The sequence below is a fragment of the Brachypodium distachyon genome, chromosome 1 (assembly GCF_000005505.3).
Source record: "Brachypodium distachyon strain Bd21 chromosome 1, Brachypodium_distachyon_v3.0, whole genome shotgun sequence".
NCBI lineage: Eukaryota > Viridiplantae > Streptophyta > Magnoliopsida > Poales > Poaceae > Brachypodium > Brachypodium distachyon.
In genome coordinates, this window is record NC_016131.3 from 48998232 (window position 1) to 49020895 (window position 22664).

At 47.3% G+C, this 22664-nt stretch overlaps 4 protein-coding genes across 4 annotated transcripts; 3 read left to right on the top strand and 1 right to left on the bottom strand.

Moving 5' to 3' along the window:
- The first annotated feature begins 6724 nt into the window (after positions 1-6724).
- LOC100834644 (cellulose synthase-like protein D2) lies at positions 6725-12360 on the top strand. Its single transcript, XM_003557097.4, has 4 exons — positions 6725-7061; positions 7431-8462; positions 8981-9788; positions 10278-12360. Exons 2-4 carry the CDS (start codon positions 7480-7482, stop codon positions 12033-12035), a joined length of 3549 nt encoding a protein of 1182 aa, XP_003557145.1. The 5' UTR covers positions 6725-7061; positions 7431-7479; the 3' UTR covers positions 12036-12360.
- A 1981-nt stretch (positions 12361-14341) lies between these two features.
- On the top strand, positions 14342-16339 carry LOC100834948 (dolichyl-diphosphooligosaccharide--protein glycosyltransferase subunit DAD2). Its single transcript, XM_024456736.1, has 6 exons — positions 14342-14481; positions 14764-14869; positions 14961-15008; positions 15721-15808; positions 15887-15930; positions 16015-16339. Exons 2-6 carry the CDS (start codon positions 14789-14791, stop codon positions 16096-16098), a joined length of 345 nt encoding a protein of 114 aa, XP_024312504.1. The 5' UTR covers positions 14342-14481; positions 14764-14788; the 3' UTR covers positions 16099-16339.
- Positions 16340-16795: 456 nt separating this feature from the next.
- On the bottom strand, positions 16796-18667 carry LOC100835874. Its single transcript, XM_003557101.4, has one exon. The coding sequence runs from the start codon at positions 18468-18470 to the stop codon at positions 17109-17111; it is 1362 nt and encodes a 453-aa protein (XP_003557149.3). The 5' UTR covers positions 18471-18667; the 3' UTR covers positions 16796-17108.
- A 1670-nt stretch (positions 18668-20337) lies between these two features.
- LOC106865413 (avenin-like a4) lies at positions 20338-21134 on the top strand. The gene has a single exon (XM_014896378.2). The coding sequence runs from the start codon at positions 20407-20409 to the stop codon at positions 20905-20907; it is 501 nt and encodes a 166-aa protein (XP_014751864.1). The 5' UTR covers positions 20338-20406; the 3' UTR covers positions 20908-21134.
- The last annotated feature ends 1530 nt before the right edge of the window (positions 21135-22664 follow it).

A 22664-nucleotide genomic window follows, 5' to 3' on the forward strand; every position in this document is an offset into this window, starting at 1 on the left:
CTAGATGCTTGATGCTTGACGAGTAGTTCGATGGGACTTTAATGTCCTGAAGGCACTGGCACATCCTATGCAACTCGTCTTTGTACAGGTTGTAACATGCAAGACGACAGCGCGTGGTCACCGTCACGAAACCATTACAACTCTTTTCTGATAGACATGAGTTCCAGGTCTTTCCGTGCATTGGGTCCATCTTTCGTCTTCTTTGGAATGTTCATCAGCACCCCCAGCACGTTGTCGCATACATTTTTCTCCACGTGCATGACATCTATGCTGTGGCGGCATTCTAAATGTGCCCAGTACTCCAGGTCCCAGAATACGGACCTCCTTTTCCACACGACGCCTTCAGGTTCTTTATATTTCTTCGCAACAATCTTTCCGGGGACAACTTCAAGATCGTTCACAATTTCGAGGATTTGCATAACAGACTTCTCCTTCGGCGCTGTCCCGTGCTCCGTCTTCCCATTGAACCTTTCCTTGTCATCCCTCCAAGGGTCTTTAGCATCCAACCACTTTCGGTGGCCCATGTAAACAATTTTGGATGAAGCGGGCAACTTCTCTGATGTCGTGTTTTCCCCGCACTTTGTACAGGCCTTGTAACAATGTATCACCTGGCATGAAGTATTTCCATTAGCGGGGTAGTCATGCACGCAGGTCAGAAGCGCTGCTCTCATCGTGAAGTACTCCCTCCTGTTTGCGTCCCAAACCACTCTGCCAGGGTTCCAAAGCTGCTTCAGCTCATCCTTCACTAGCTGCAGATACACATTTAGGTCAGCTCCCGACTGCTTTGGACCCTGTATGAGCATGCACATGTGGATGTACTTTCTCTTCATGATTAACCATTGAGTAAGGTTGAACAAGATCACTGGCCATGTGTTGTGCTTGTTGTTCATGTTTCCGAAAGGATTTATCCCGTTAGTGCTGAGACCGAGCCTCAGGTTTCTGGGCTCTGCCCCGAAATCTGGAAATGCCGTGTCGAAGTTCCTCCACCGAGTCCCATCGGCAGGATGTCTTAAGACCCCAGCTTCCTTCACACGGTAGTGCCCGTCAGGATCGAATGCTGCCTGCGCCGGATCGTGATGGACGAGATACCTCGCGTCCTTAATGTTCTGCATCCAACGCTCAACTCGGCCACCTGCCGTAAGATAACAGACAGTCTTTGCCGGCCTACTCTTCATCACTTCTTCCCCATCATCTTCGCCAGCTCTGGCGTTTTTCTTCTTGTATCTCGATGCACCGCATAAGTGGCAGCTCTCATGGTTCTCGTACTCTCCAATGTATACCATGCAGTCGTTTGGACATGAATGATGTTTCACGCAATCTAATCCAAGCGGGCATGTAATCTTCTTCGCCTCATATGTGCTCTTGGGCAACTTGTTTGGCTGTGGAAAAACCGAAGCAAGGTAACTCAACAAGGCCGTGAAACCCTTGTCTGACCAGCATGATGCTGCTTTCAGCTTCAAAAGTTCGAGCGTTACTTCGAGCACGTTGTTTTCTTCGCCAGATCCATCATACAAGGGTGTGTTTGCGTCCTCCAATAATTTTTTGAACTGAGCAGACTCTGCCTCATCTTCGGGGTTCTCCAGCTGGTCCCGTAGGTACGAGTCATCTAGCATTTCGGCAATCCTACCACGTGGAGCTCCTTCACCTTCCACATTAGCCTCCTCATCGACCCTTGTTTCTTCCTCGGAATCATTCGCTAGATCATACCGCAGGATATCATCATCTTCGCTACCGCTACCGACATCAACCGCATCCTCCCCGTGACAAGTCTGGTGTGAATAACCTTTCACAAAACCCGATGCCAACACGTGCATCTGAACATCTTCAGGCTTCATCATGCATGTGTTTCCACATTTGCGACATGGACAACACATCATCACAACTTCTTTTCGTTCCATATCACATTTCGCGACTCCAAAAAAGACCGTCCATTCGGTTATCCATCGAGCATTGATTCTTTCCGTGGCGTACATCCAAGAACGGTCCTTCGATCTACAACACAATACACAAGAAAACACAAAGCAAAATAGTTAGCCGAATAATTAACAAGGGGATTAAGGTGTTAATTAACCGGGGTTAAGGGGCTAACTAAAAATTTGAAATTACGGACATTCGGAGAGAAATTGGAGGCCGGCGAGAAAGATCGGGAGGGCGAGAGAGCTCGCAAGGGAGAGGGAAGCTCCGGGCGACGACGACGAGGCCGCATTTTGGCCGGCGCCCGGAGCTCAAAATTTTGAAATCGGGGAACTTCGGAGAGAAATTGGAGGCCGGCGAGAAAGATCGGGAGGGCGAGAGAGCTCGCAAGGGAGAGGGAAGCTCCGGGCGACGACGACGAGGCCGCATTTTGGCCGGCGCCCGGAGCTCAAAATTTTGAAATCGGGGAACTTCGGAGAGAAATTGGAGGCCGGCGAGATAGATTGGGAGGGAGAGAGAGCTCGCAAGGGAGAGGGAAGCTTCGGGCTTGAAGATTGGAGCTCGCCAGCCGCCGAAGCACCAAAAATGGAGCTCGCCTGAGAAGGGGGCGCCGCCGGCCATGGAGATGGGGGGCGTCGGCGGGGGGAGATAGGAGGAAGGGAGAGGGAGGAGGAGGGGCTACCTGCTGGGCTCGCCGGCGGCCATGGCGGATTCGGGCGGCGCTCTGCCGTCGCCGGAGAAGAAGGGGCCGCAGCTGGTCCGTTACGACGCACAGCGCGACCAGCTGCGGCTCTGCCCCGCGTACTTAAACCGCGACGATCATCAGTGGCGGTCAGGACTTGGGCGACCGTTACTGATAATAGGTGATACATCAGTAACGGTCGCTTTATACCGGCCCGTTACTGATGCACATCAGTGGTGGGCAAGTTAGGGCGACATTACTGATGTATCACTCATCAGTAACGGTCGTCTCTTAATCGACCGCCACTGATGTATCTCGCGAGGAATGATGGTACATCAGCGGCGGTCGCCTCGCACGACCGCCGCTGATGTATGGCTGGGCGGGGACGGGCAGACCCCGCTCTGTTCATCAGTAACGGTCGCGCCGGACCCGTTACTGATGTGCCGTGAGATATAAACCGTTTTGTAGTAGTGCGCCCGCGCGCTTGGATGTCATATTCCTTTGTAGTAGTACGTGTGTAGTTGGTCAGTGCCACCGTAATGAAGCGACCGTACTTTTACGGTCAACACGGACGCACACTGCGTAAAACGTACTCCAACTCTATATAACAACATTACGCTTACGCACGTCGAGTTTGTAGAAGTTAGAGTATGAATTGCGTATGAGCAATCCTGGTCAGACACATATGAATTTGGCTATTTGGCTATATCTAGTGCGTCTAATTTTTGAGCAAATTAAAATGTTTAAATCCCAGCCGAAAGCATCGTTGGATTAGTATCCAGACGCCGTCACTACTCGTTTCTCTTCGTCATTCTTCCCAAATCTTAAAGTGCAATCCAAATCCAAAGGCCCAACTTATTTTTAAATAAAAATCAAACGACCTAGATATAACAAAATGAATCCATATATCTACCCAGCCTCTGGTAACATAGAATTTCATAAAACCACAGTTTTGAGACAGACTTCTCAACGAGTTTTCATTTTTGCTAATTTGTCTGCAAAACCATACGTTTTGTGTCCAATTGTCCCACATCACCCAAAACACAACGGTTTAAGCGCATTTGACGTATTTCTTACATGTGGGTCCGTGTGTCAGGCGTTTTTTCATTAGAGGTCTTGTCTTTTTCTTTTTTCTTTCTCATCCCCTCATCTTCTTCTACCATACAACTTATCTCACTTCGCAGGGCAAATAAAATAGGAAATGACCCGTCCCATACAACTTTTGGCCATATATAACGCCCGCGGGCGCTGATGCATTTTCAGCGTGTGTAGTTGGTCAGCGCCACCACTACGAAGGAAACGTACTTTACGATCAACACGCATACTGGAGTACGTAAAACGTACTCCAACTCTTACTGAATACAACTCTTAATTAACCAGTGAGAAACATGCCCATCGGTGATCGGTCAATCAACCGTGGCCAGCCGCCAGCCTACTATGGTACACCGTACTATATACTCCAGTTACGAGTATAATTAATCAATTGATTAGCATAATTGAGCTGCATAAGCTGGGTCAAACATATCGCCATCATTTCGTGCATGTGAAAGCCAGTTTGCATATATATGCCAGCCAGCAAAGACGGAGACGACCAGGGCAACTTAAGCGTGTCTGCGTGTGGCGGCATATGGCACCGCGCGCCGCTGAGATCATCATCTAAAGTGATCCTATGCATTTATCTAATCGCAATGCCGTGTCCATCGTCAGACATTTGTTAATATGTACTGCAAGATGAATTTCAAATTTAATTAAAAAAATATATCTGTGTTTTGACAGCAGCGATCACTTACTTACATGTATATATGTAACTCTACTTACAGCTATGTATAAGCATGCTATATTGGCCGTTAATTGTGCCAAATGGCGTGCGTACGTACGCCTAAATTACAAGATTAGATTTCTCGTCTAGTATTATAAGCTACAGCTAGCTAGGTAGCACGGTGCTATACGTAATTAAGTACAGCTAATGATCGATCTGCTATACATTTGCGTGGGCATGTTCCGACGGCGACGGTGCTGTACCGTCCCAAGAACTACAGTGCAGTATTATATATGCCAAATAATTGCTAGCACTGTCTTCTTTCATTATCTATTTTTATTATACAAGATCCCATCTGCTATACAGTATGTACATAGTACGGAGTACTCGTATATTGTGAAGTTGTAGTGTACCTGATCATCTGCTTGCACAACAAAAAGGGTTGCCGCCGGAGCACCTATAATTAGCTAGCTTCCCCACCTATTTGCATGACATATTTTAACTGGTTAAACTTAATTTGGCAGCTAGCAATATTTGTTAATACGTCACCGGTACATTTGTAAGTGTTTTTTTAAATACGAATCCAATGATACCAATCTTGCGTCATATAAATTACACGTGTATTAATAAAGCTAGGAAGTGTTTTAGTAGCTACTAATCTACTGCCTCCGTTTTAAATAAGACTTCTACCTTTCTTCTAAGTCATTTTAAAAAAATTTAACCAAATTTCTAGAATTTTTTCATAATTATATTATGGAATAAATATACTATGAAAGGTATATATAATATGCAGATTTACCAAAGCTAATTTCAAGTTGTAGACGATGGTATAATTTTTTATAAACTTGATCAACCGTAAAAGTGCTGATTTAGAACAAAATTCTGATGAAGTAACATACTTTCTTGACAGTGAGACCTTTTTTGTCTATCGGGAAATGAGGCAGGCCAGGAATAACAATGTATGTACTCCCATTTGAGACGATAGTACTGTGACAAAAGGTACAAGTACAAGTAGCCGGCATATATACAAATTATAAGATGGATCAATCGAGGAATATAAATATCTTCTGTTGGGACCAGGGAGCGCGCATGCTGCATTTCTAATGCTTCATGGCCCACACTCTGTACATCAATCCATTTGAATTTCAAATTTGCTTTTGCGATGAATTCTGTCCGATGTGGGTACGACCCTTCGCCGTATTGGCCAGGCTGCCCAGTAGCACTTGCTGGCCCAGCCCGTATCTGCCATTCAATGAAAATTCATCGTATGTATATTCTAAAAAAAAAATCATCGTGCGTATGGTATGGCATCGCTCTTCGAATTAGTAATCGTTGTGAATGTATTTTTTTTTAAATGCACGGGGTGTTTACCGTGTGCCATACAAGATGAAACACTTGCAATTTTTCATGAAAGGCCCAAAAAAGTATATGACTCTCGATTATATGTTTCCTCGGTCCCATGTGATTTAATACGTATTACTTAATATAGGACAGAGGGACTAATACATTACACAAAGAAATGCATTTTAGGGAAGGGAATCCAATAATAAACCAAGTCTATAAAAGGAAGAAATATTAAGCGGCATAATTTGATCATGTATTTTGGTTATTCATATACTTATCATGCCTTTGTACTATATAAATAGCGAGTACTCACTATTAACAAAACATTACAAAAAATACTCACTATTAAATAATGAATAAAAGCTTTGACGGCTGCATACGAAACAAGGAAACACACACACACAAACTAAATCCATGCCAATTATAATACTCCACCGCGTCACTGAAAATAATTCGACACACGCTGTGAATCTTCCACCATGTCACCGAAAATGCATTGTGTGTCGATGATTATACGGTAATTAATTCCATAATCTGTGAACAAATAAATGCGAGATTTTGTCATATCTAAATACATATCGCATATATTAAATTAGTATCATGCGACGTGCAAAATATATACCAGCCAAAATATCATCAGTTCATGATTTTACGAATCAATGAATACATGTTTCCTTAATTGTCATATCCACGTACATATCACCTATATCAAATCATACGGAATACTTTCTCCTTCCCAAAATAAATAACTCGGAACAAAACACAACCTCCTGCATGAAGACACAGGCCCGGAACACAGTACACTTTCAAAACGATAGTATACGCTCCATACCAAAGTCTTTCCTGAAGTCCTGATCTAGTGACGCGTTCGAACGCGCTTCATTGTCCAGCTTTTCTCCACCCATCCAAAAAAAGAAAGAAAAATCCTCCAGCTTTTCTCCATCCCAAAAAATAATAAAAAACGAAAGGAAAAAAAAATCGCCCCTTTTGTTTGAAATATTTTTGGCTCCCCCATGTGAAAAGGATGCCGTCCGGCCGTGTCTCTTCCTCTCGCACTCTACTACTCTGCTGCTACCAGTTCTTCGCTCTCTTGCGCCGGAGGCAGGCAGCTGCTTCCTTCCTTCCTGCGGACTTCGTCTTCCCCAATCCGACCTCACCAAATCCCCCTCTACTAGTACTCCCCTCACCCCCAGCAATCCACCCCGCCCCATTATTCATTCCTCGCTCCCCCTAATTTCTTCCCTCCACGCCAGCACCAAGTACCCAGGCACGCCATTACTCCGTCCGTCCGTCCGACCGAGCTCCCCTTCTTTCCTTCCTGGGCACTGTTTGACTGAATCGTCCTTGAATCCCTCTGGAATGGTAAGGATCCGGTACTTTTGAGTCTTCCTCTTCTGAATCTGCGAACCTTTCTATGCCCATGAGGCGCTTTCTTGCGTCGGATTGCGCGGAAAGGCGGCGGCGGCTTTGCTGGCGGGTTTAGATTTGTTCTTTTGCTCTGCGGGGTCGTCGATCCGGCGTGTGTTCCTGTTGCGGGGGGGAGTTTGAATTGCTTGGTTGGTAGGGTTTGGGCCCTGGGGCCGGGATTTCAGCCTCGTGTTTTGTGGGGGTGTCGGATTTGATTTTGCGCAAGGAAAGTGATCTTTCGGCGGAGAAATCTTCCATTTTTTGGGGACAGGGATTTCCAGTTCGCGTTCTGATTTGCGCGTTCTTTGGTTTGTTCCTCTGCAGATCAGCCAGTAATCTGCCGATCCATAGCTCGGATATAACACAACGCGCTATGGCTTCCAACGGCGGCGGCGGCGTGCTAAGACACAGCAACAGCAGCCGCCTCTCGCGGATGTCCTTCTCCGGCGAGGATGGCCGCGGGCAGCCCCCTGGAGCAGGCGGCGGCGGCGGCGCTGACCGGCCGATGGTGACCTTCGCCCGGCGCACCCACTCCGGCCGCTACGTCAGCTACTCCCGCGACGACCTCGACAGCGAGCTCGGCGGCAGCGAGGCGGCCGGCTTCTCGCCGGACCGGGAGGAGTTCCTCAGCTACCACGTCCACATCCCGGCCACCCCCGACAACCAGCCCATGGACCCGGCCATCTCTGCGCGCGTCGAGGAGCAGTACGTCTCCAACTCGCTCTTCACCGGCGGCTTCAACAGCGTCACCCGCGCCCACCTCATGGACAAGGTCATCGAGTCCGAGGCCAGCCACCCGCAGATGGCTGGCTCCAAGGGCTCCTCCTGCGCCATCAACGGCTGCGATGGCAAGGTCATGAGTGACGAGCGCGGCGAGGACATACTGCCCTGCGAGTGCGATTTCAAGATCTGCGCTGAGTGCTTCGGCGATGCCGTGAAGAACGGCGGGGCACTGTGCCCTGGATGCAAGGAGCCGTACAAGGCCACGGAGATGGAGGACTTGGTCGGTGGCGCCGAGGGTGGCGCGAGGCCGACTCTGTCGCTGCCTCCGCCGCCTGGCGGTGCGGCCGCCTCGAGGATGGAGAGGCGGCTGTCGATAGTGCGGTCACAGAAGGCCATGACCAGGAGCCAGACTGGTGACTGGGATCACAACAGGTGGTTGTTTGAGACCAAGGGAACATATGGGTATGGAAATGCCATCTGGCCAAAGGAGAATGAGGTGGACAATGGTGGCGGTGGTGGTGGTGGAGGTGGGCTCAGTGGAGCCGATGGACAGCCAGCAGAATTCACCAGCAAGCCATGGCGGCCGCTCACTCGGAAGCTGAAGATCCCTGCTGGCATCCTTAGCCCATACAGGTATATTACTTCTTCTTTTTGAACTTAATTCATAAATGTATATGAATATGAGTTGCATTTGCATATCTGTTTTCATGTTCTGATTCATGTGCGCACACTGGACTTTCTTGGTCCATCAATCACATGGGAACTGTACTTTTTCATGATACATTTGATTTGATTAATGTTAAAAATGCTTCTAAAGTCAAATTTTGGTTCAACCTGGATCTGTAGATTTGTCCCAGTTGTTGTGATCCAGTCCCTATTCAATAATAAACTTGCAGGTTAGGTGAGTTGTTAGATCGGTCCTACTTCTTCTGATCTCACTCTAACTCCAAAACAAACATGATGGTATCATATTCATATGACAAAAGTACTTGTTCACCAACTTTTCTCTATTATGTATTATATATGCACTCTTAATATTTAGATGACATCCTTTGCTTTTAGCACAAGAGGCACTTGCATTCGCGCAAATCCCACATTCTCCTCTGAGTTTGTCCTGTTCATTAACTTGGTTTCCTTGATGCTTCCTGCAGGCTTCTTGTTCTTATCCGAATGGTTGTTCTTGGTCTGTTCCTTACATGGAGAATTAAACACAAGAACGAGGATGCAATGTGGTTGTGGGGCATGTCTGTTGTTTGTGAACTCTGGTTTGGCTTTTCGTGGATCTTGGACCAGCTGCCAAAGTTGTGCCCAGTTAACCGAGCAACGGACCTTGTTGTTCTGAAAGACAAGTTTGAAACCCCAACACCATCAAACCCCAATGGAAGATCTGACTTGCCAGGGCTCGATATATTTGTGTCCACTGCTGATCCAGAGAAAGAACCTCCATTGGTCACAGCAAACACAATTCTTTCCATCCTTGCTGCTGACTATCCAGTTGAAAAGCTTTCTTGCTATGTTTCTGATGATGGAGGTGCTCTCCTGACATTTGAAGCAATGGCTGAAGCTGCTAGTTTCGCTAACATGTGGGTTCCTTTTTGCCGCAAACACGGCATTGAGCCTCGCAATCCTGAGAGCTACTTTAGTCTGAAGAAAGACCCATACAAGAATAAAGTCCGCTCCGATTTTGTCAAGGACAGGAGGAGGATCAAGAGGGAGTATGATGAGTTCAAGGTCAGGATCAATGGGTTGCCTGACTCTATCCGCCGTCGCTCGGATGCATACCATGCCAGAGAAGAAATCAAGGCCATGAAGAGGCAGCGTGAGGCTGCTCTTGACGATGCGGTGGAAGCTGTTAAAATTGCTAAAGCTACCTGGATGGCTGATGGCACACATTGGCCTGGTACCTGGATCCAACCCTCTGCAGAGCATACTCGTGGTGACCATGCTGGAATAATTCAGGTAGATGTCCTCAGGCAACCTTTTCTTCTCATTGCTTTTCTGTATTGGTTGCAATGTGCCCTCTATATTTAAACCGGCTGCATCATACTTGAGAGCTCAACCATCTTCAGTACACAAGTATGGTGCCGGATACTGTTAAATGAACAAATTAGGCTGCACATAGGTAGTAGGACAAGTTTGCTCCGGTAATTATTAAGCATTCCAGTTTTCCTTTGACCTGTCGAATAGAAACATGCATATGCTTTTCAGTTTTCAGTGTGTACATATTGGGATGCCTGTTTATCAAGTGAGTTATGCTTTCTTAAGTATAACTCACATTTTTTTACCATTTGTATCAATCTAGTATCCACTATCCAGAGTACAGGAAAATTGACCGAGAGTTGAGAAAAAAATTAAGCAATTTACAAATATATTATATGATCAATATGTTATTGAGTACTGAACAAGGAAACCAGCAGTCATTTGATCATTTGTTGTTCTGTTCTTCAGGTAATGCTGAAACCACCTAGCGATGATCCATTGTATGGCAGCAATGGTGAAGAAGGCAGGCCCCTTGACTTCACTGATATTGACATCCGTTTGCCAATGTTGGTCTATGTGTCCCGTGAAAAGCGCCCAGGCTATGACCACAACAAGAAGGCTGGTGCAATGAATGCTCTAGTCCGTTCATCCGCTGTCATGTCAAATGGGCCTTTCATCCTCAACCTGGATTGTGATCATTATGTTTACAACTCCCAAGCTTTCCGTGAAGGCATGTGCTTCATGATGGACCGGGGTGGTGACCGTATTGGCTATGTTCAGTTCCCTCAACGGTTTGAGGGCATTGATCCATCAGATCGCTATGCCAACCACAACACTGTCTTCTTTGATGTCAACATGCGTGCATTGGATGGCCTCATGGGACCAGTCTATGTCGGCACAGGCTGTCTATTCCGCCGCATTGCTCTATACGGATTTGACCCTCCACGCTCCACAGAACATGGTGGCTGCTGCAGCTGTTGTTTCCCGAAGAAGCGCAAGATCAAGATCTCTTCATCTGCATCCGAAGAGACACGGGCTTTGCGAATGGCAGACTTTGATGAGGAAGAAATGAACATGTCAACATTCCCCAAGAAGTTTGGTAACTCAAACTTCCTCATCAACTCTATCCCAATTGCTGAGTTCCAAGGGCGTCCGCTTGCTGATCACCCTGGTGTCAAGAATGGGCGTCCTCCTGGTGCTCTTACCGTCCCTCGGGACCTTCTTGATGCCTCGACAGTCGCTGAAGCTATCAGTGTCATCTCATGCTGGTATGAAGACAAGACGGAGTGGGGCCAGCGTGTCGGATGGATTTATGGTTCAGTCACAGAGGATGTTGTCACAGGTTACCGCATGCACAACCGTGGATGGAAGTCAGTCTACTGTGTCACCAAGCGTGACGCTTTCCGCGGCACCGCGCCCATCAACCTCACCGACCGTCTCCACCAGGTGCTCCGGTGGGCTACAGGCTCAGTGGAGATCTTCTTCTCCCGCAACAACGCGCTGCTCGCGAGCCGGAGGATGAAGTTCCTCCAGAGGATCGCGTACCTGAACGTCGGTATCTACCCCTTCACGTCAATCTTCCTCATCGTCTACTGCTTCCTGCCGGCACTGTCGCTCTTCTCCGGGCAGTTCATCGTGCGGACGCTAGACGTGACCTTCCTCACCTACCTGCTGGTGATCACTCTAACACTGTGCATGCTCGCGGTGCTGGAGATCAAGTGGTCAGGGATCAACCTGGAGGAATGGTGGCGTAACGAGCAGTTCTGGCTCATCGGAGGCACCAGCGCCCACCTTGCTGCCGTGCTGCAAGGCCTCCTGAAGGTGATTGCCGGCATTGAGATCTCCTTCACGCTCACGTCCAAGTCGGGCGGTGACGACGAGAACGACGACTACGCAGACCTCTACATCGTCAAGTGGACCTCGCTGATGATCCCGCCCATCGTGATCATGATGGTGAACCTGATCGCCATTGCTGTGGGCTTCAGCCGGACCATCTACAGCGAGATCCCGCAATGGAGCAAGCTGCTGGGTGGCGTGTTCTTCAGCTTCTGGGTGCTGGCTCACCTGTACCCGTTTGCCAAGGGGCTGATGGGACGGCGGGGCCGGACGCCGACCATCGTCTTCGTCTGGTCGGGGCTCCTCGCCATCACCATCTCCCTGCTGTGGGTCGCCATCAACCCGCCGTCCCAGAACTCGCAGATTGGCGGCTCCTTCACGTTCCCTTGATGGCCAGAGCTTATATATCAATATGAAACTATATACCATTGGTTCCAATTCAGCAGCAGCGGCGGCAGCAGCAGGATCCCTCCTGGGGAGCTTAGCTGACTGGGAGTACATTCTGACTATTGTTAATTAGGCGTTTTATTCTCTCTTTTTTGTCGGGGAAAGATGATGGTGGATCATACTAGTTCATTTGTTGGTTTGTCAGATGATTGTGCATCATCTGACAAGTGTAAAAGAAGGTTTTAGGAATTTGATCGGAGTTTCCTTCTTGCATTGCACCTTGTTCAGATATCTTTGCATTGTTTACTTGTCTGAATCCTGAAGCAAATGCTGCATACTTCGTATCTGCAACCATGACCACTGCAGGCCGGAATAATTCCCAGTTGAGATCTGCAACCACAGCTTGCAGATAAACCCGAGACTAAATTGAAGCTTTGTTTATCTATTCCCTTTGATTCTAATTTGTTGTCGAAATATTACATGTATCTACACCCATTTTAAGAATAAATACATTCATATTTGGACAAATTTGAGTCAAGAATTTAGAATTACTTTATACAAATTGCAAAAGAACACCGATATAAGAACTACGAACAGAAATCTAGTTTACTACTCCGCAGTACCAAGAATCTGACGCGGTCATGCAATGCCAAGTGCATTTGTTGGTTTCTGTTTCTGAGGCATCATCGTCAAGTACTTGACAGAAAGTTGAGAAATGTTTTTTCCCTCAAAAAAAAGTTGAGAAAAGTTTTAGGAAGTTTCTCAGAGCTAAAAAAGATTCTTGCTTTGCAGAAAAATCTAGCCTTTATCTCGAAAAAAGAAGAAGAAGAAAATTCTAGCCTTTTTCTGTACGAGCAGGTGAAAGGCTCCTTTCACTGACCTGATCAAGGGAATCGGCACAAGACGAGGTCAGAACCATTCTTGTGCTCATGTGCTTCACCAGTTCACTCCAGACCTTGTGTTTGTCTGTTGCAAGTCAGTGCGAGCTTTTATCTTAGATTATTATCATTGACCGTCGTTGACACTGATTTGTGGATGATGACACTTGGAGGGTGATGGGATAACACTGTGACTAGAAGCAAATCAAACAAAACAAGCTTGCTGTTTTCATAGTAGTACTAGTCTAAGAACAAGTCAATGGCTTTGTATGCACTCTGCCCTCGGGGTGCAATCTATGGAGTCGTGCCATAAAAACATCCATGAAACACGAAAAAGACAGATTCAGAATGAACAGTACCTACTGATCCATAGTAAGTGTTTTGAATATAGTACAAAATTATAATCACTTCGTTCTAAAACAAGTGACCTGGAAATTTGTGCTCAATCCGATCTCCACAAAAACATAGGAGCCCACCCTAGTCTTGAGTTTGAAAATTTTACGAGAGTAGAGTAAGGGTGTGTTTGGTGGCCTGAATCCATCCAGAAAATTTCTTTTCGTCCCACTTTTCCAACTCAGATTGTGTTTGTTAGCTCGGGTAGGACGTGTAGAGCTTAGCCCATTTCATACGAAAAATGGCCCTCAGCCTAACCCAGTTGTGAAGCTCAAATCGAGCTTCACAACCCCGCCAAGCTGAGTCCATCCCACAACCGATCTCGAGGGCCCACCATTTGCACCCCCAGACTTTCTCCCATGCCCCTCATTTGCTCTTGAACGAGAACTCGTTCCCCCTCCTGGCCGTCGTCGCCCTCTTCCTTGGCCGCCCCGGGATGCCGCCGCCCTCCCGCCCTCCTGGCCGCCCGCCGCCGCCCTCCCAGCCTCCGGCCGTTGTTGCCCCCTCCCCTGGTCGCCCCCTCATGCTCTTCCTCTCCTCCTGGTTCGTTCCCAAATTCGATCCCCACATCTCTCCTTCCTCAGCAGAGCTCGCCGCGTCGCCGCCCTCCTAGCCTCCGACCGCCGTCGCCCCCTCCCCTCCCCATGGCTGAAGGTCGCCGTCCCTCTCCATGGCTGAAGGTTGGACCCGATTGCTTTTTTTGTTTTTGTTTAGGGACCTTTGTGTAAACGTTTTGGACTGCTACAATCTCAACCCATCATGCTACCAAACAAAGTATTAGTCCAACTTCTCTCAACACATACGGGCTATCAAACACCGCAAAAAATCTCAGGCCAGCTTGCATGAGGTCATCATATCTCAAATGGGAGAGTGAATCTGGGTTCACCCGGGCCACCAAACACACCCTAAGCAGAGAACTGGAGATGCACTAATAATAGGCTGAAAAATATTTGCCCCAATCTTTTGGGCCCATAAAGTAGCCCAAATAACATCCATCGGCCCAAGCACACATACCTGAAAAAAAAAGGATCGGCCCAAGCACACATAACTCAAAGGAAAACAACGATCGGCCCAAGCACAGAGGAACAAATAAACCCGAGGAAAAGAAAGAATCCCAGAACTGAACTGAAGGAGTTCTCTCCTCCTCGTCTTCGTCTTCTTCCTCTTCCCAAGCGCAGGTCAGTCTCCTCCTCCTTCCCCTTCCCTTGAGCTTGCAGATCTCCCTCCCTCTCTCGCCCCGCCCATCCCTAGGGTTTAAGATCCTTCCGGACTCTCCCCCGCTCCCCATCGCCGTGCCAGTCGCGGGCGTGGGCTGGGTCCGGATCTGGAAACCCCCACTGTCCGCCACGATCTGCTAGGGTTCTACACTTCTACTGCGTGTGATCTAGCCACGAGCCAAACCTGACCGCGAATTCTGCCTTTTTCTATTTTTTCTTCCTCCCCTGTTTGTGGTTGTAGAGGCTGCTCGTAGCGGGGGTTTCGAGGATGCCGAAGGCCGCGGGCGACGCCAAGCTCCTGATCCAGTCCCTCAGCAAGGCCTACGCCGCCACCCCGACGAATCTCAAGGCAATTGGGCATTTTTTTTTCTCTTCTCGATCTTACGAGTTACCTGTGGCAACTGTGATGGTTACTGATCCTGTTTCTCGTGCTTCTGCAGATCATTGACCTGTATGTGGTTTTCGCCGTGGCGACTGCCGTTGTGCAGGTATTTTTTTACGCTTTGCGCCTTTGTCATGGGTATCTGGTGTTTGGGGATAGACAAGTTTAAACCTTGCTTGAACAGCTGGGCATTTCTTAACAAGGCGAATGTGGAGATGGGGTTGTGGTAGCATGAGTATTTAGGAAGGGTATGCATTGTTACGCACTTACGCTCACTTTTCGATAAGATCGGGCTATGAGTTTGCCAAAATGCTGTACCTAGTACCTAGCCATCTCTGAAGACCGATCTGTGTAGTTGTAAATGTCATGGATTGCTATGAAACTGTATGCCTTTCACTCTTTGATTTGGACTTACTATGGGAGTTAACTTCGGTTTTCTAAAAAGGTGTGATGGTTCTAGTCAAGTTTCATAGAGCACATGTTTTTGACTGACTAGTATTAGCCTTGTGTTCAACTCATTAGTCTTCTGTTCACCTAGCTGCAACGTAAGCCTTGGTTTATTTCTGTGCAGAGCCATTTGCATAGTACTGAACCTAAGCAAATTCTACATCTTGAAAAAGATAAACCCATAGTTGCAAAATAGGCTTGAAAAAGGTAAACCCATAGTTGCAAAATAAGCCTTCTGTGCAGAGCCATTTGTATACTACTGAACCTAAGCAAATTGTACATCTTGAAAAATAAACCCTTAGTTGCAAAATAAGCCTTCTGTGCAGAGCCATTTGTATACTACTGAAATGCTATTGTATGTGGCGAGACAGGTCGTTTACATGGGAGTAGTTGGGTCATTTCCCTTCAACTCTTTCCTCTCTGGTGTGCTGTCATGCATAGGAACTGCAGTGCTTGCCGGTGCGAATTCCTCAACCCTTCTCCATCGTAATTACCCTTCCTTGGCTGCATGATATGTAACTGTCAACACTTTTGCAGTTTGCCTGCGCATTCAAGTCAACAAAGATAACAAGGAATTCAAGGTAACTCTACTTCCGCTGTTATTTTCTTGATAATTTAGTTCTTTGGATTCTGTATAACATTGTATGTTGAAACATCATCCGCAGGATCTTGCCCCGGAAAGGGCCTTTGCAGATTTTGTCCTGTGCAATCTGGTGCTCCACCTGGTGATCATGAACTTCCTCGGATAAGCAACTGCTGTTCAAGTTATCAAGATTTTGTAGTGTCGAAACGGTCATCCTATTAGATACTTATGTGTTCTCGCATACTACCTATGTAATCTGAAAATTTCTTGATGAACTATAGGAATTTTCAACCAGTTACTCACTGCAGTTTATCAGAATTTGTTGTGTTTAACGTGACAATGGAAGAACATGAATGAAAAACTTGGTTTCTTTGAGGGAGTGGAAACTGGAAAGAGTACTTTAATAATGTCATTGTTCTTTACCGACATTTAACTGTTGTTTGTCCTTATTGCAATGCTGCTTTAGAGTATTTTAAAGGACCTGCTTGCAGAGCACTCCTGATGGCCACAAAAATTAGAATTGATGCTCAGATTCTGGCACAAGTTAACCTACCCAGGTTCAAATTAAAAGTCATCCGTGCATCTTCCTCGAGAAGAAATGACAAAGAAAACCAACATATCCACTCAGTATAGTTTCTAGTCGTAGTACCTGGAACAGCATTCTAATACTTATGACCATCCAAACTGAAATTGCAAAACCAGTTGCACATAATTAAAATTGCCTGGTCACAACTTGCAAATACCATTTGCTTTGCTTCTTCAAATTACATTTTTGTTTTTTAAGACACTTCCAGCCCTACTTGACTAAAAATTAACACATGCTCCTCTGATGAACATGCTAGTTCAGAAGACACTTCCAGACCTTTTTGACAAGAAATTGCATGCTAGTTCAGAATAATGTCCTAAACTTCATCCATAGAACAGAGCTGTTAGAGTGTCCACAACCAATACATAAAGGTCATTCATTTCACACCACAAAGTTGTGGGTAGTAGAACTCAACACTGAAACGCCTACAAGTTTTATCCATGATTTCTAAATCTTAAACTGAAGGACCATATGCATGAAGCAATTGTCCATCTAGAGCTGGCAGAACAGAAGCATCATCACATCTTCCCCTATATCTATACTAGTAGCACTCCTAATAACACCTGTCAACATTATCATCCCAGACTCGGTCACTTCTGCAGTTCGATGCGCAGCAATTCAGAAGGCAACGACGCAGGGTCGAGCTCCCAGCAATCCCCAGGAGGCAGCTCCGAGGCGTCGCCCTTGGGGACTTTCCTCGCTGGTATCTGATGCGAAAGCACCCCGACATCTCCCTTCTGAAGGCTCTGAACAGCATGGCTGCCGATGTCTACGCGGGTAAATATGCTCCTGAAGCCTTGCACCTTCTCCAGGTAACCAAAGCTGGCACCATACAGCTCACTGTAACCACTGAGGAACACCACGAATTCATACCTGCACCTCCCGGAGTCGCTGCCGTCTTTGTCATCGGCATGGAACGCCCAGACTGATCCTTTCCTGGGGTAAACCCGGTACGCCTCCCTGGCCACCCTCTCGCAGGCGACGAGATGTGAGAAGACGTTCACCGAGTGCACCGTGACGGCTCTGCCAACCTTGAAGTCCCCACAGGGCTTCCCCTCCTCGCCGTTGGGCTGGAGCTCCAGCCACCGTATCTGAGCACGGAAGTGCCTGCCACCACCGGGCGACACGGTTTCCACCAGCGCGTAGTGCCGCGGCATGCCGTCGTCGTCCCCGTACAACGCCCACACCTGGCCTCTCTTGAAGCACCGCTCGCCACGGTCGGCGTCGAAGTTGTAGAAGTCCGAGTCCTCCACCGCCATCTGCCCAGAGTCATCACTGTCCAGCTCATCCACCTCCATCTTCACGTTCTCTTCCTCCTCGTCGTCGTCGGTGGATGATTTCGCCTTGTGATTATCATGATCTCTGGCTTTCCGCTTGCCGAGCTGGAGCTGCAGCTGCAACTCGGCGAGCGTCATCTCGGGCTCCTCGGCCTTGGGCGGCGGCGGCGGGGGCACCTCGGAGGCGAGGAACTTGCGGCGGCAGGAGGGGCAGGTGAGGCGGAAGCCGACGTACTGGCGGTCGAACTCGTGGAGGAGGCGGCAGCCGGCGCAGGCCGTCCAGAACGTCGGCAGCGTCTGGGGCGGCGCCGCCTCCGTATCCTCCTTCAGCGACGCGTAGGCCTCGGCGGCGCGGCGGAGCGCTTCCTTGGCGGCGGCGGAGACGGCGGGGGAGCAGGAGGAGGAAGGGCGGAGGGATCTGGAGAGGGACTTGTAGTGGCGGCGGATGGAGGAAGGGGAGGAGTCGGAGGCGTTGGGGAGGAGAAGGAGGGTGGCGCGGGGGTCGTCGTCGTCGGCGAGGAGGACGGAGGTGGCGGTGAGGAGGAGGGAGGCGGCGGGGGAGTCCGGGTCGAGCCTGGCGGCGCGACGAGCGTGCTTCTGCGCGGACCGGAGGCGGCCGGCGGCGAGGTCGGCCTCGGCCTGCGCCAGCGGTGAGGCGGCGGCGTCCGCTGGCATCGTCTTGGCCGGCGGCGGTGGGTGGGGTTTGGTTGGGAGTGATGGAGAGCTGAGCTTCTCTGGGCTTCGGCTTCTGGGAGTGTGAGTGAGCCTGTGAGCGGCTCGCTTTCTTAGGTTTGGGCTGGACTGGATTCTCTCCTTGGGCCTAAGTAACCTTACAAAATATCTGTGCAACCAACGTGTTGCTAATCTTCCACTCAAAAAAAAAAACGTGTTGCTAATCGATAGCATCTTCGAGAGCTTTCGTTGTCATTGAGAATGGTTGCAACGAGCATGCAAGACCACGTTACAGATTTACAGTAGTACATAGTACTTCCATCTTCCATCTCATATTAAATGACTCAAATTTGTCCAAATATGAATGTATCTATGCTTAAAAAACGTCTAAATACATGTAATAGAAAGTCACTTAATATAAGTCACTCAGTACTATCATGTCTGCCTGTCCAGCCTATTGTGTGAAAAATAATATGGATTACATGTAAAATCGGTGAAAGTCATGCTGAATCCATAGCTTTTCTGAAATAATGCACTGTTTATGATAAGATGTGGCACCCAGGATTGCTCTCAAAAAAGGAAAGATGGGATCATGGGACTGGCTGATCTTCTTTGGCGTGTGCTTGAATGGACCTATGGATTAATTGCCCTTCCAAGAGTCAACATGGATGCATGGAGTACATTGTCCAAGTATATACATAAATAGGAGAGGAGGTTGTGTCATACATGCTTCAATATATAGCTGCTGCAAGTTGTGATGATGTTGAAGGTAGAGGTAGCTAGATCGTTATCTGGATGATCGATGTGGGAATTAGCTGCAAGAGGATGCAGATCAGCGGCCATGGCTTCATCTATTTGGCCGGCACGGCTGCTGCTGCAAGTGCGGCGGCGGTACAGCTGGGACACCTGAGCCGGAGCCAGAGCCCATCCGGCGGTCGGCAAACTACCAACCCAACTCTTGGGACTACGACGCCATTATGCGTCTCAACTGTTGTGGTGGTACCTGCACATATGGGGTGCGTTTGGTTGCCTGGATAGGGCTGGATGGGACACGTATATCCATATTTTAGAGGGATAGCCTGCATTTGGTTGGGTGGACAGCATGGATATGGATGATCAGGTGACACAACTCAACAAAGCCAAACAATCTAGTTGTCAGCTTCACCTCATCCCAGTGAACAACATAATTTGGAGTTTGGACAAGGGCTCGATCGGCCGAGTATAGAACCTAGCAGCAAATAGCGACCTTGAGGTTTTAGCTCATGATGAGTTGACATATCATAAATCTTGTTTTACAGAAGACAACAAATTCAGTTCAGTATACTTCAGTTTCACAACAACAGGGCATAGCTCCAATGTAATCCTTGACATGTAAAAAGAACTTTATGAGTCATGCCGTGCTCTACTAATGTCATTTATATCATGAACTTATGCAAATCCGTTTCAGGAAACAATTAACTGGAGTGCACAACAACCCTTGACATGTAAAGGTTGCTATATGATCTAATCTCTTCAGCTCAAACAAGATTACAAACTATATCTTCTAGAAAAGCATGTTGCGTGTGAAGGCAAAATCTGATTTATATCTAACAACTTACACAACATTATAAAATGGGTTTCACAAAAGAATGCAATCCAGATCTATGCTTGACATGTAAAGTAATGAGGATGAGTCACATCGATTATCCATCTTAGCTCAAAGCCAGATATGTTCTGGAAAGTACATTTCATGATCATCCAAAGATTAGACTTGTTGTGCCACCTAACACAACAAACCAAATGATCAGTTTGGAAAACATCCAAATGCTTTAGGAAAGTAACCTAGGAAAGAAATGCAGGAATCATGCCATGGCAGCTATAAATAGCCATGTACCATGTAGATCCTCCTCCATCATCCATCCTTCACACAAACATCAAAGCAAACTAGTAACCAGCCACCATGAAGAGCTTGTTCTTCCTGGCACTCCTCGCCCTCGCGGTGACGAGCGCTGTTGCACGGACGGACACGACCTGCAGCCAGAGCTACGGGGAGCAAAGCCAGCAACAGCAGCAGCTGCTGATCAATCTGGGCAGGGCGTACCTGCAGCAGTGCACCCCAAGGACAGTACCATTCACATATGCGACAGGGGAGCAGGCGAGCAGCTGCCAGGTGATGAGGCAGCAGTTTTGCCAGCAGCTGGCCCAGATACCGGAGCAGTTCCGGTGCCAGGCTGTCAACGGCGTGGCACAGGCCATCATGCAGCAGCAGCAGCAGCAACAGCAACAATCACAGGGTTCCTACCAGCGAGAGGAGCAAGCTCATTTTCACATCATGATGGCGGCGCTGCACACACTGCCGCAGATGTGCGCCGTGTACGTCCCGCCATACTGCATCATCTCCACCACCAGCCCCTGCAGAATCGCTAAGGCTGCTACCAGTGCTGGAGGTGCCTTCTACTGAAAAGAAACGATCTGGATGTGCTAGCTAGATGTATCACCGTTAAGGCGTTAAGTCGATTGATTATTAGCGGTGTCAAAATAAAAGTGCCATACATCATCTTGTGTGGCCACTGGCTAGTACTAGATGCAACTAGGAAATAAGGAACATCTGTTCCTGAATAAAGCTTTTGTTTGAATAACATTGCATGTGTTGCATGATAGATAAATCTCAGAAGGATCTTACTTGAACCATTAATGTACATATTGATATTCCTTCCATTTAAACGAAGAAAAAAATACAAGATAAAGGAACAAACACACATGAAAGAGAGCGTTACCGGGTTTGAAACCTGTTTTGGCATATCCAGAATGTGATCATTCGTTCGGCACAGAGAATGAACCTCAACCAAGTTGCTAAATCAAAAGCCGATTAATTGTCAATGAGCCATAGCCCTTGAGCTGTGTTTCATGCCAAGTCAAGAAACCATAGGTTTGGTGATGGAGATAATATAGATTAACATTCTGGTATACAACACATTTGGTGCCAAGTCGAGAAACCAGAAAACTGAACAAGTATACTGACAACATTGAGTTGCTGCTTCTCGGAAGCTCAGAATAAGAGACATGAATGCTATGAGTACGGCGTTTCTATAGAGAATCTACACTTGATAGAAGCATTGTTGAAGTTTCATAGAAATCTTTTTCTAGTGAACTATACACCATAACCGCCTTTCTCAAACTAATAATATGGCAAGTGCTTCCAGAAGAGCATTGGATTTTGGGTTTGGCTGAATTTTGTTGCAGATTCATTATTATCTAGGTAGCACTTAAACCAGAACTGAACGTACGGTAGATGAAAACCACCCTGTCCGAGTTTCAACGCCTTATATCCATATATTTAATTCTATAACAAGGCACAATCAATCATATAAATGTAAGTGCATGTAATGCAAAAATCTCAGGTGAACACAATGAGATCAGATGCAAAAAACGAGAGTACTGTTCAATATATCTACTCTTTCCACGAACAAAATTGACCATACAAATGAGACAGGAACACAGAGAGACATGGAGTATAAGGCAACTGGTTAAGGTCCATGGGTATTACATCGGCGAAGAGGAGGAAGACTAAGCGGCAGTGGTGGTCATGTCGAGCATCAGCGATTACGCTTCCACGTGCTCCACCGCTTCTTCCATCTCTCTAATAAGCTGAACAACAAGTACAACAATACAGGTGAAGTTCTCTTTACCTCAATTCTTCATTCAGGTTTTAACGCTAGGCCCGGCCCATCCCATCCCATCCTAGTGAATAACATAATTTGGAGTTTTGGACAAGGACCTAGCAGCAAATAGCGACCTCAAGGTCTTAGCTCATGCTGAGTGCATACATCATAAATCTTCTTTTACAGAAGACAACAAATTCAGTTCAGTATACTTCAGTTTCACAACACCAGAGTATAGCTCCAATGTAATCCTTGACATGTAAAGGGAACTTAATTAGTCATGCCGTGCTCTCATCTTATGCAAATCTGTTCCAGGAAACAGTTAATTGGAGTGTACAACAACCCTTGACATGTAAAGGTTGCTATATGATCTAATCTCATCAGCTCAAACAAGATTATAAACTATATCTTCTAGAAAAGCATGTTGCGTGTGAAGGCAAAATCTGATTTATATCTAACAACTTACACAACATTACAAAATGGGTTTCACGAAAGAATGCAATCAAGATCTATGCTTGACATGTAAAGTAATGTGGATGAGTCACATCGGTTTTCG

Excerpts from the sequence above, each read along its gene's own strand:
- LOC106865413 (XM_014896378.2), top strand. The coding sequence starts at position 20,407 with ATGAAGAGCTTGTTCTTCCTGGCACTCCTCGCCCTCGCGGTGACGAGC.
- LOC100834948 (XM_024456736.1), top strand. The coding sequence starts at position 14,789 with ATGCCGAAGGCCGCGGGCGACGCCAAGCTCCTGATCCAGTCCCTCAGC. Across the intron at positions 14,870-14,960 it reads CCACCCCGACGAATCTCAAG|ATCATTGACCTGTATGTGGT; the intron begins GCAATTGGGCAT and ends GTGCTTCTGCAG. Across the intron at positions 15,009-15,720 it reads TGGCGACTGCCGTTGTGCAG|GTCGTTTACATGGGAGTAGT; the intron begins GTATTTTTTTAC and ends GTGGCGAGACAG.
- LOC100834644 (XM_003557097.4), top strand. The coding sequence starts at position 7,480 with ATGGCTTCCAACGGCGGCGGCGGCGTGCTAAGACACAGCAACAGCAGC. Across the intron at positions 8,463-8,980 it reads GGCATCCTTAGCCCATACAG|GCTTCTTGTTCTTATCCGAA; the intron begins GTATATTACTTC and ends TGCTTCCTGCAG. Across the intron at positions 9,789-10,277 it reads ACCATGCTGGAATAATTCAG|GTAATGCTGAAACCACCTAG; the intron begins GTAGATGTCCTC and ends TCTGTTCTTCAG.
- LOC100835874 (XM_003557101.4), bottom strand. The coding sequence starts at position 18,470 with ATGCCAGCGGACGCCGCCGCCTCACCGCTGGCGCAGGCCGAGGCCGAC.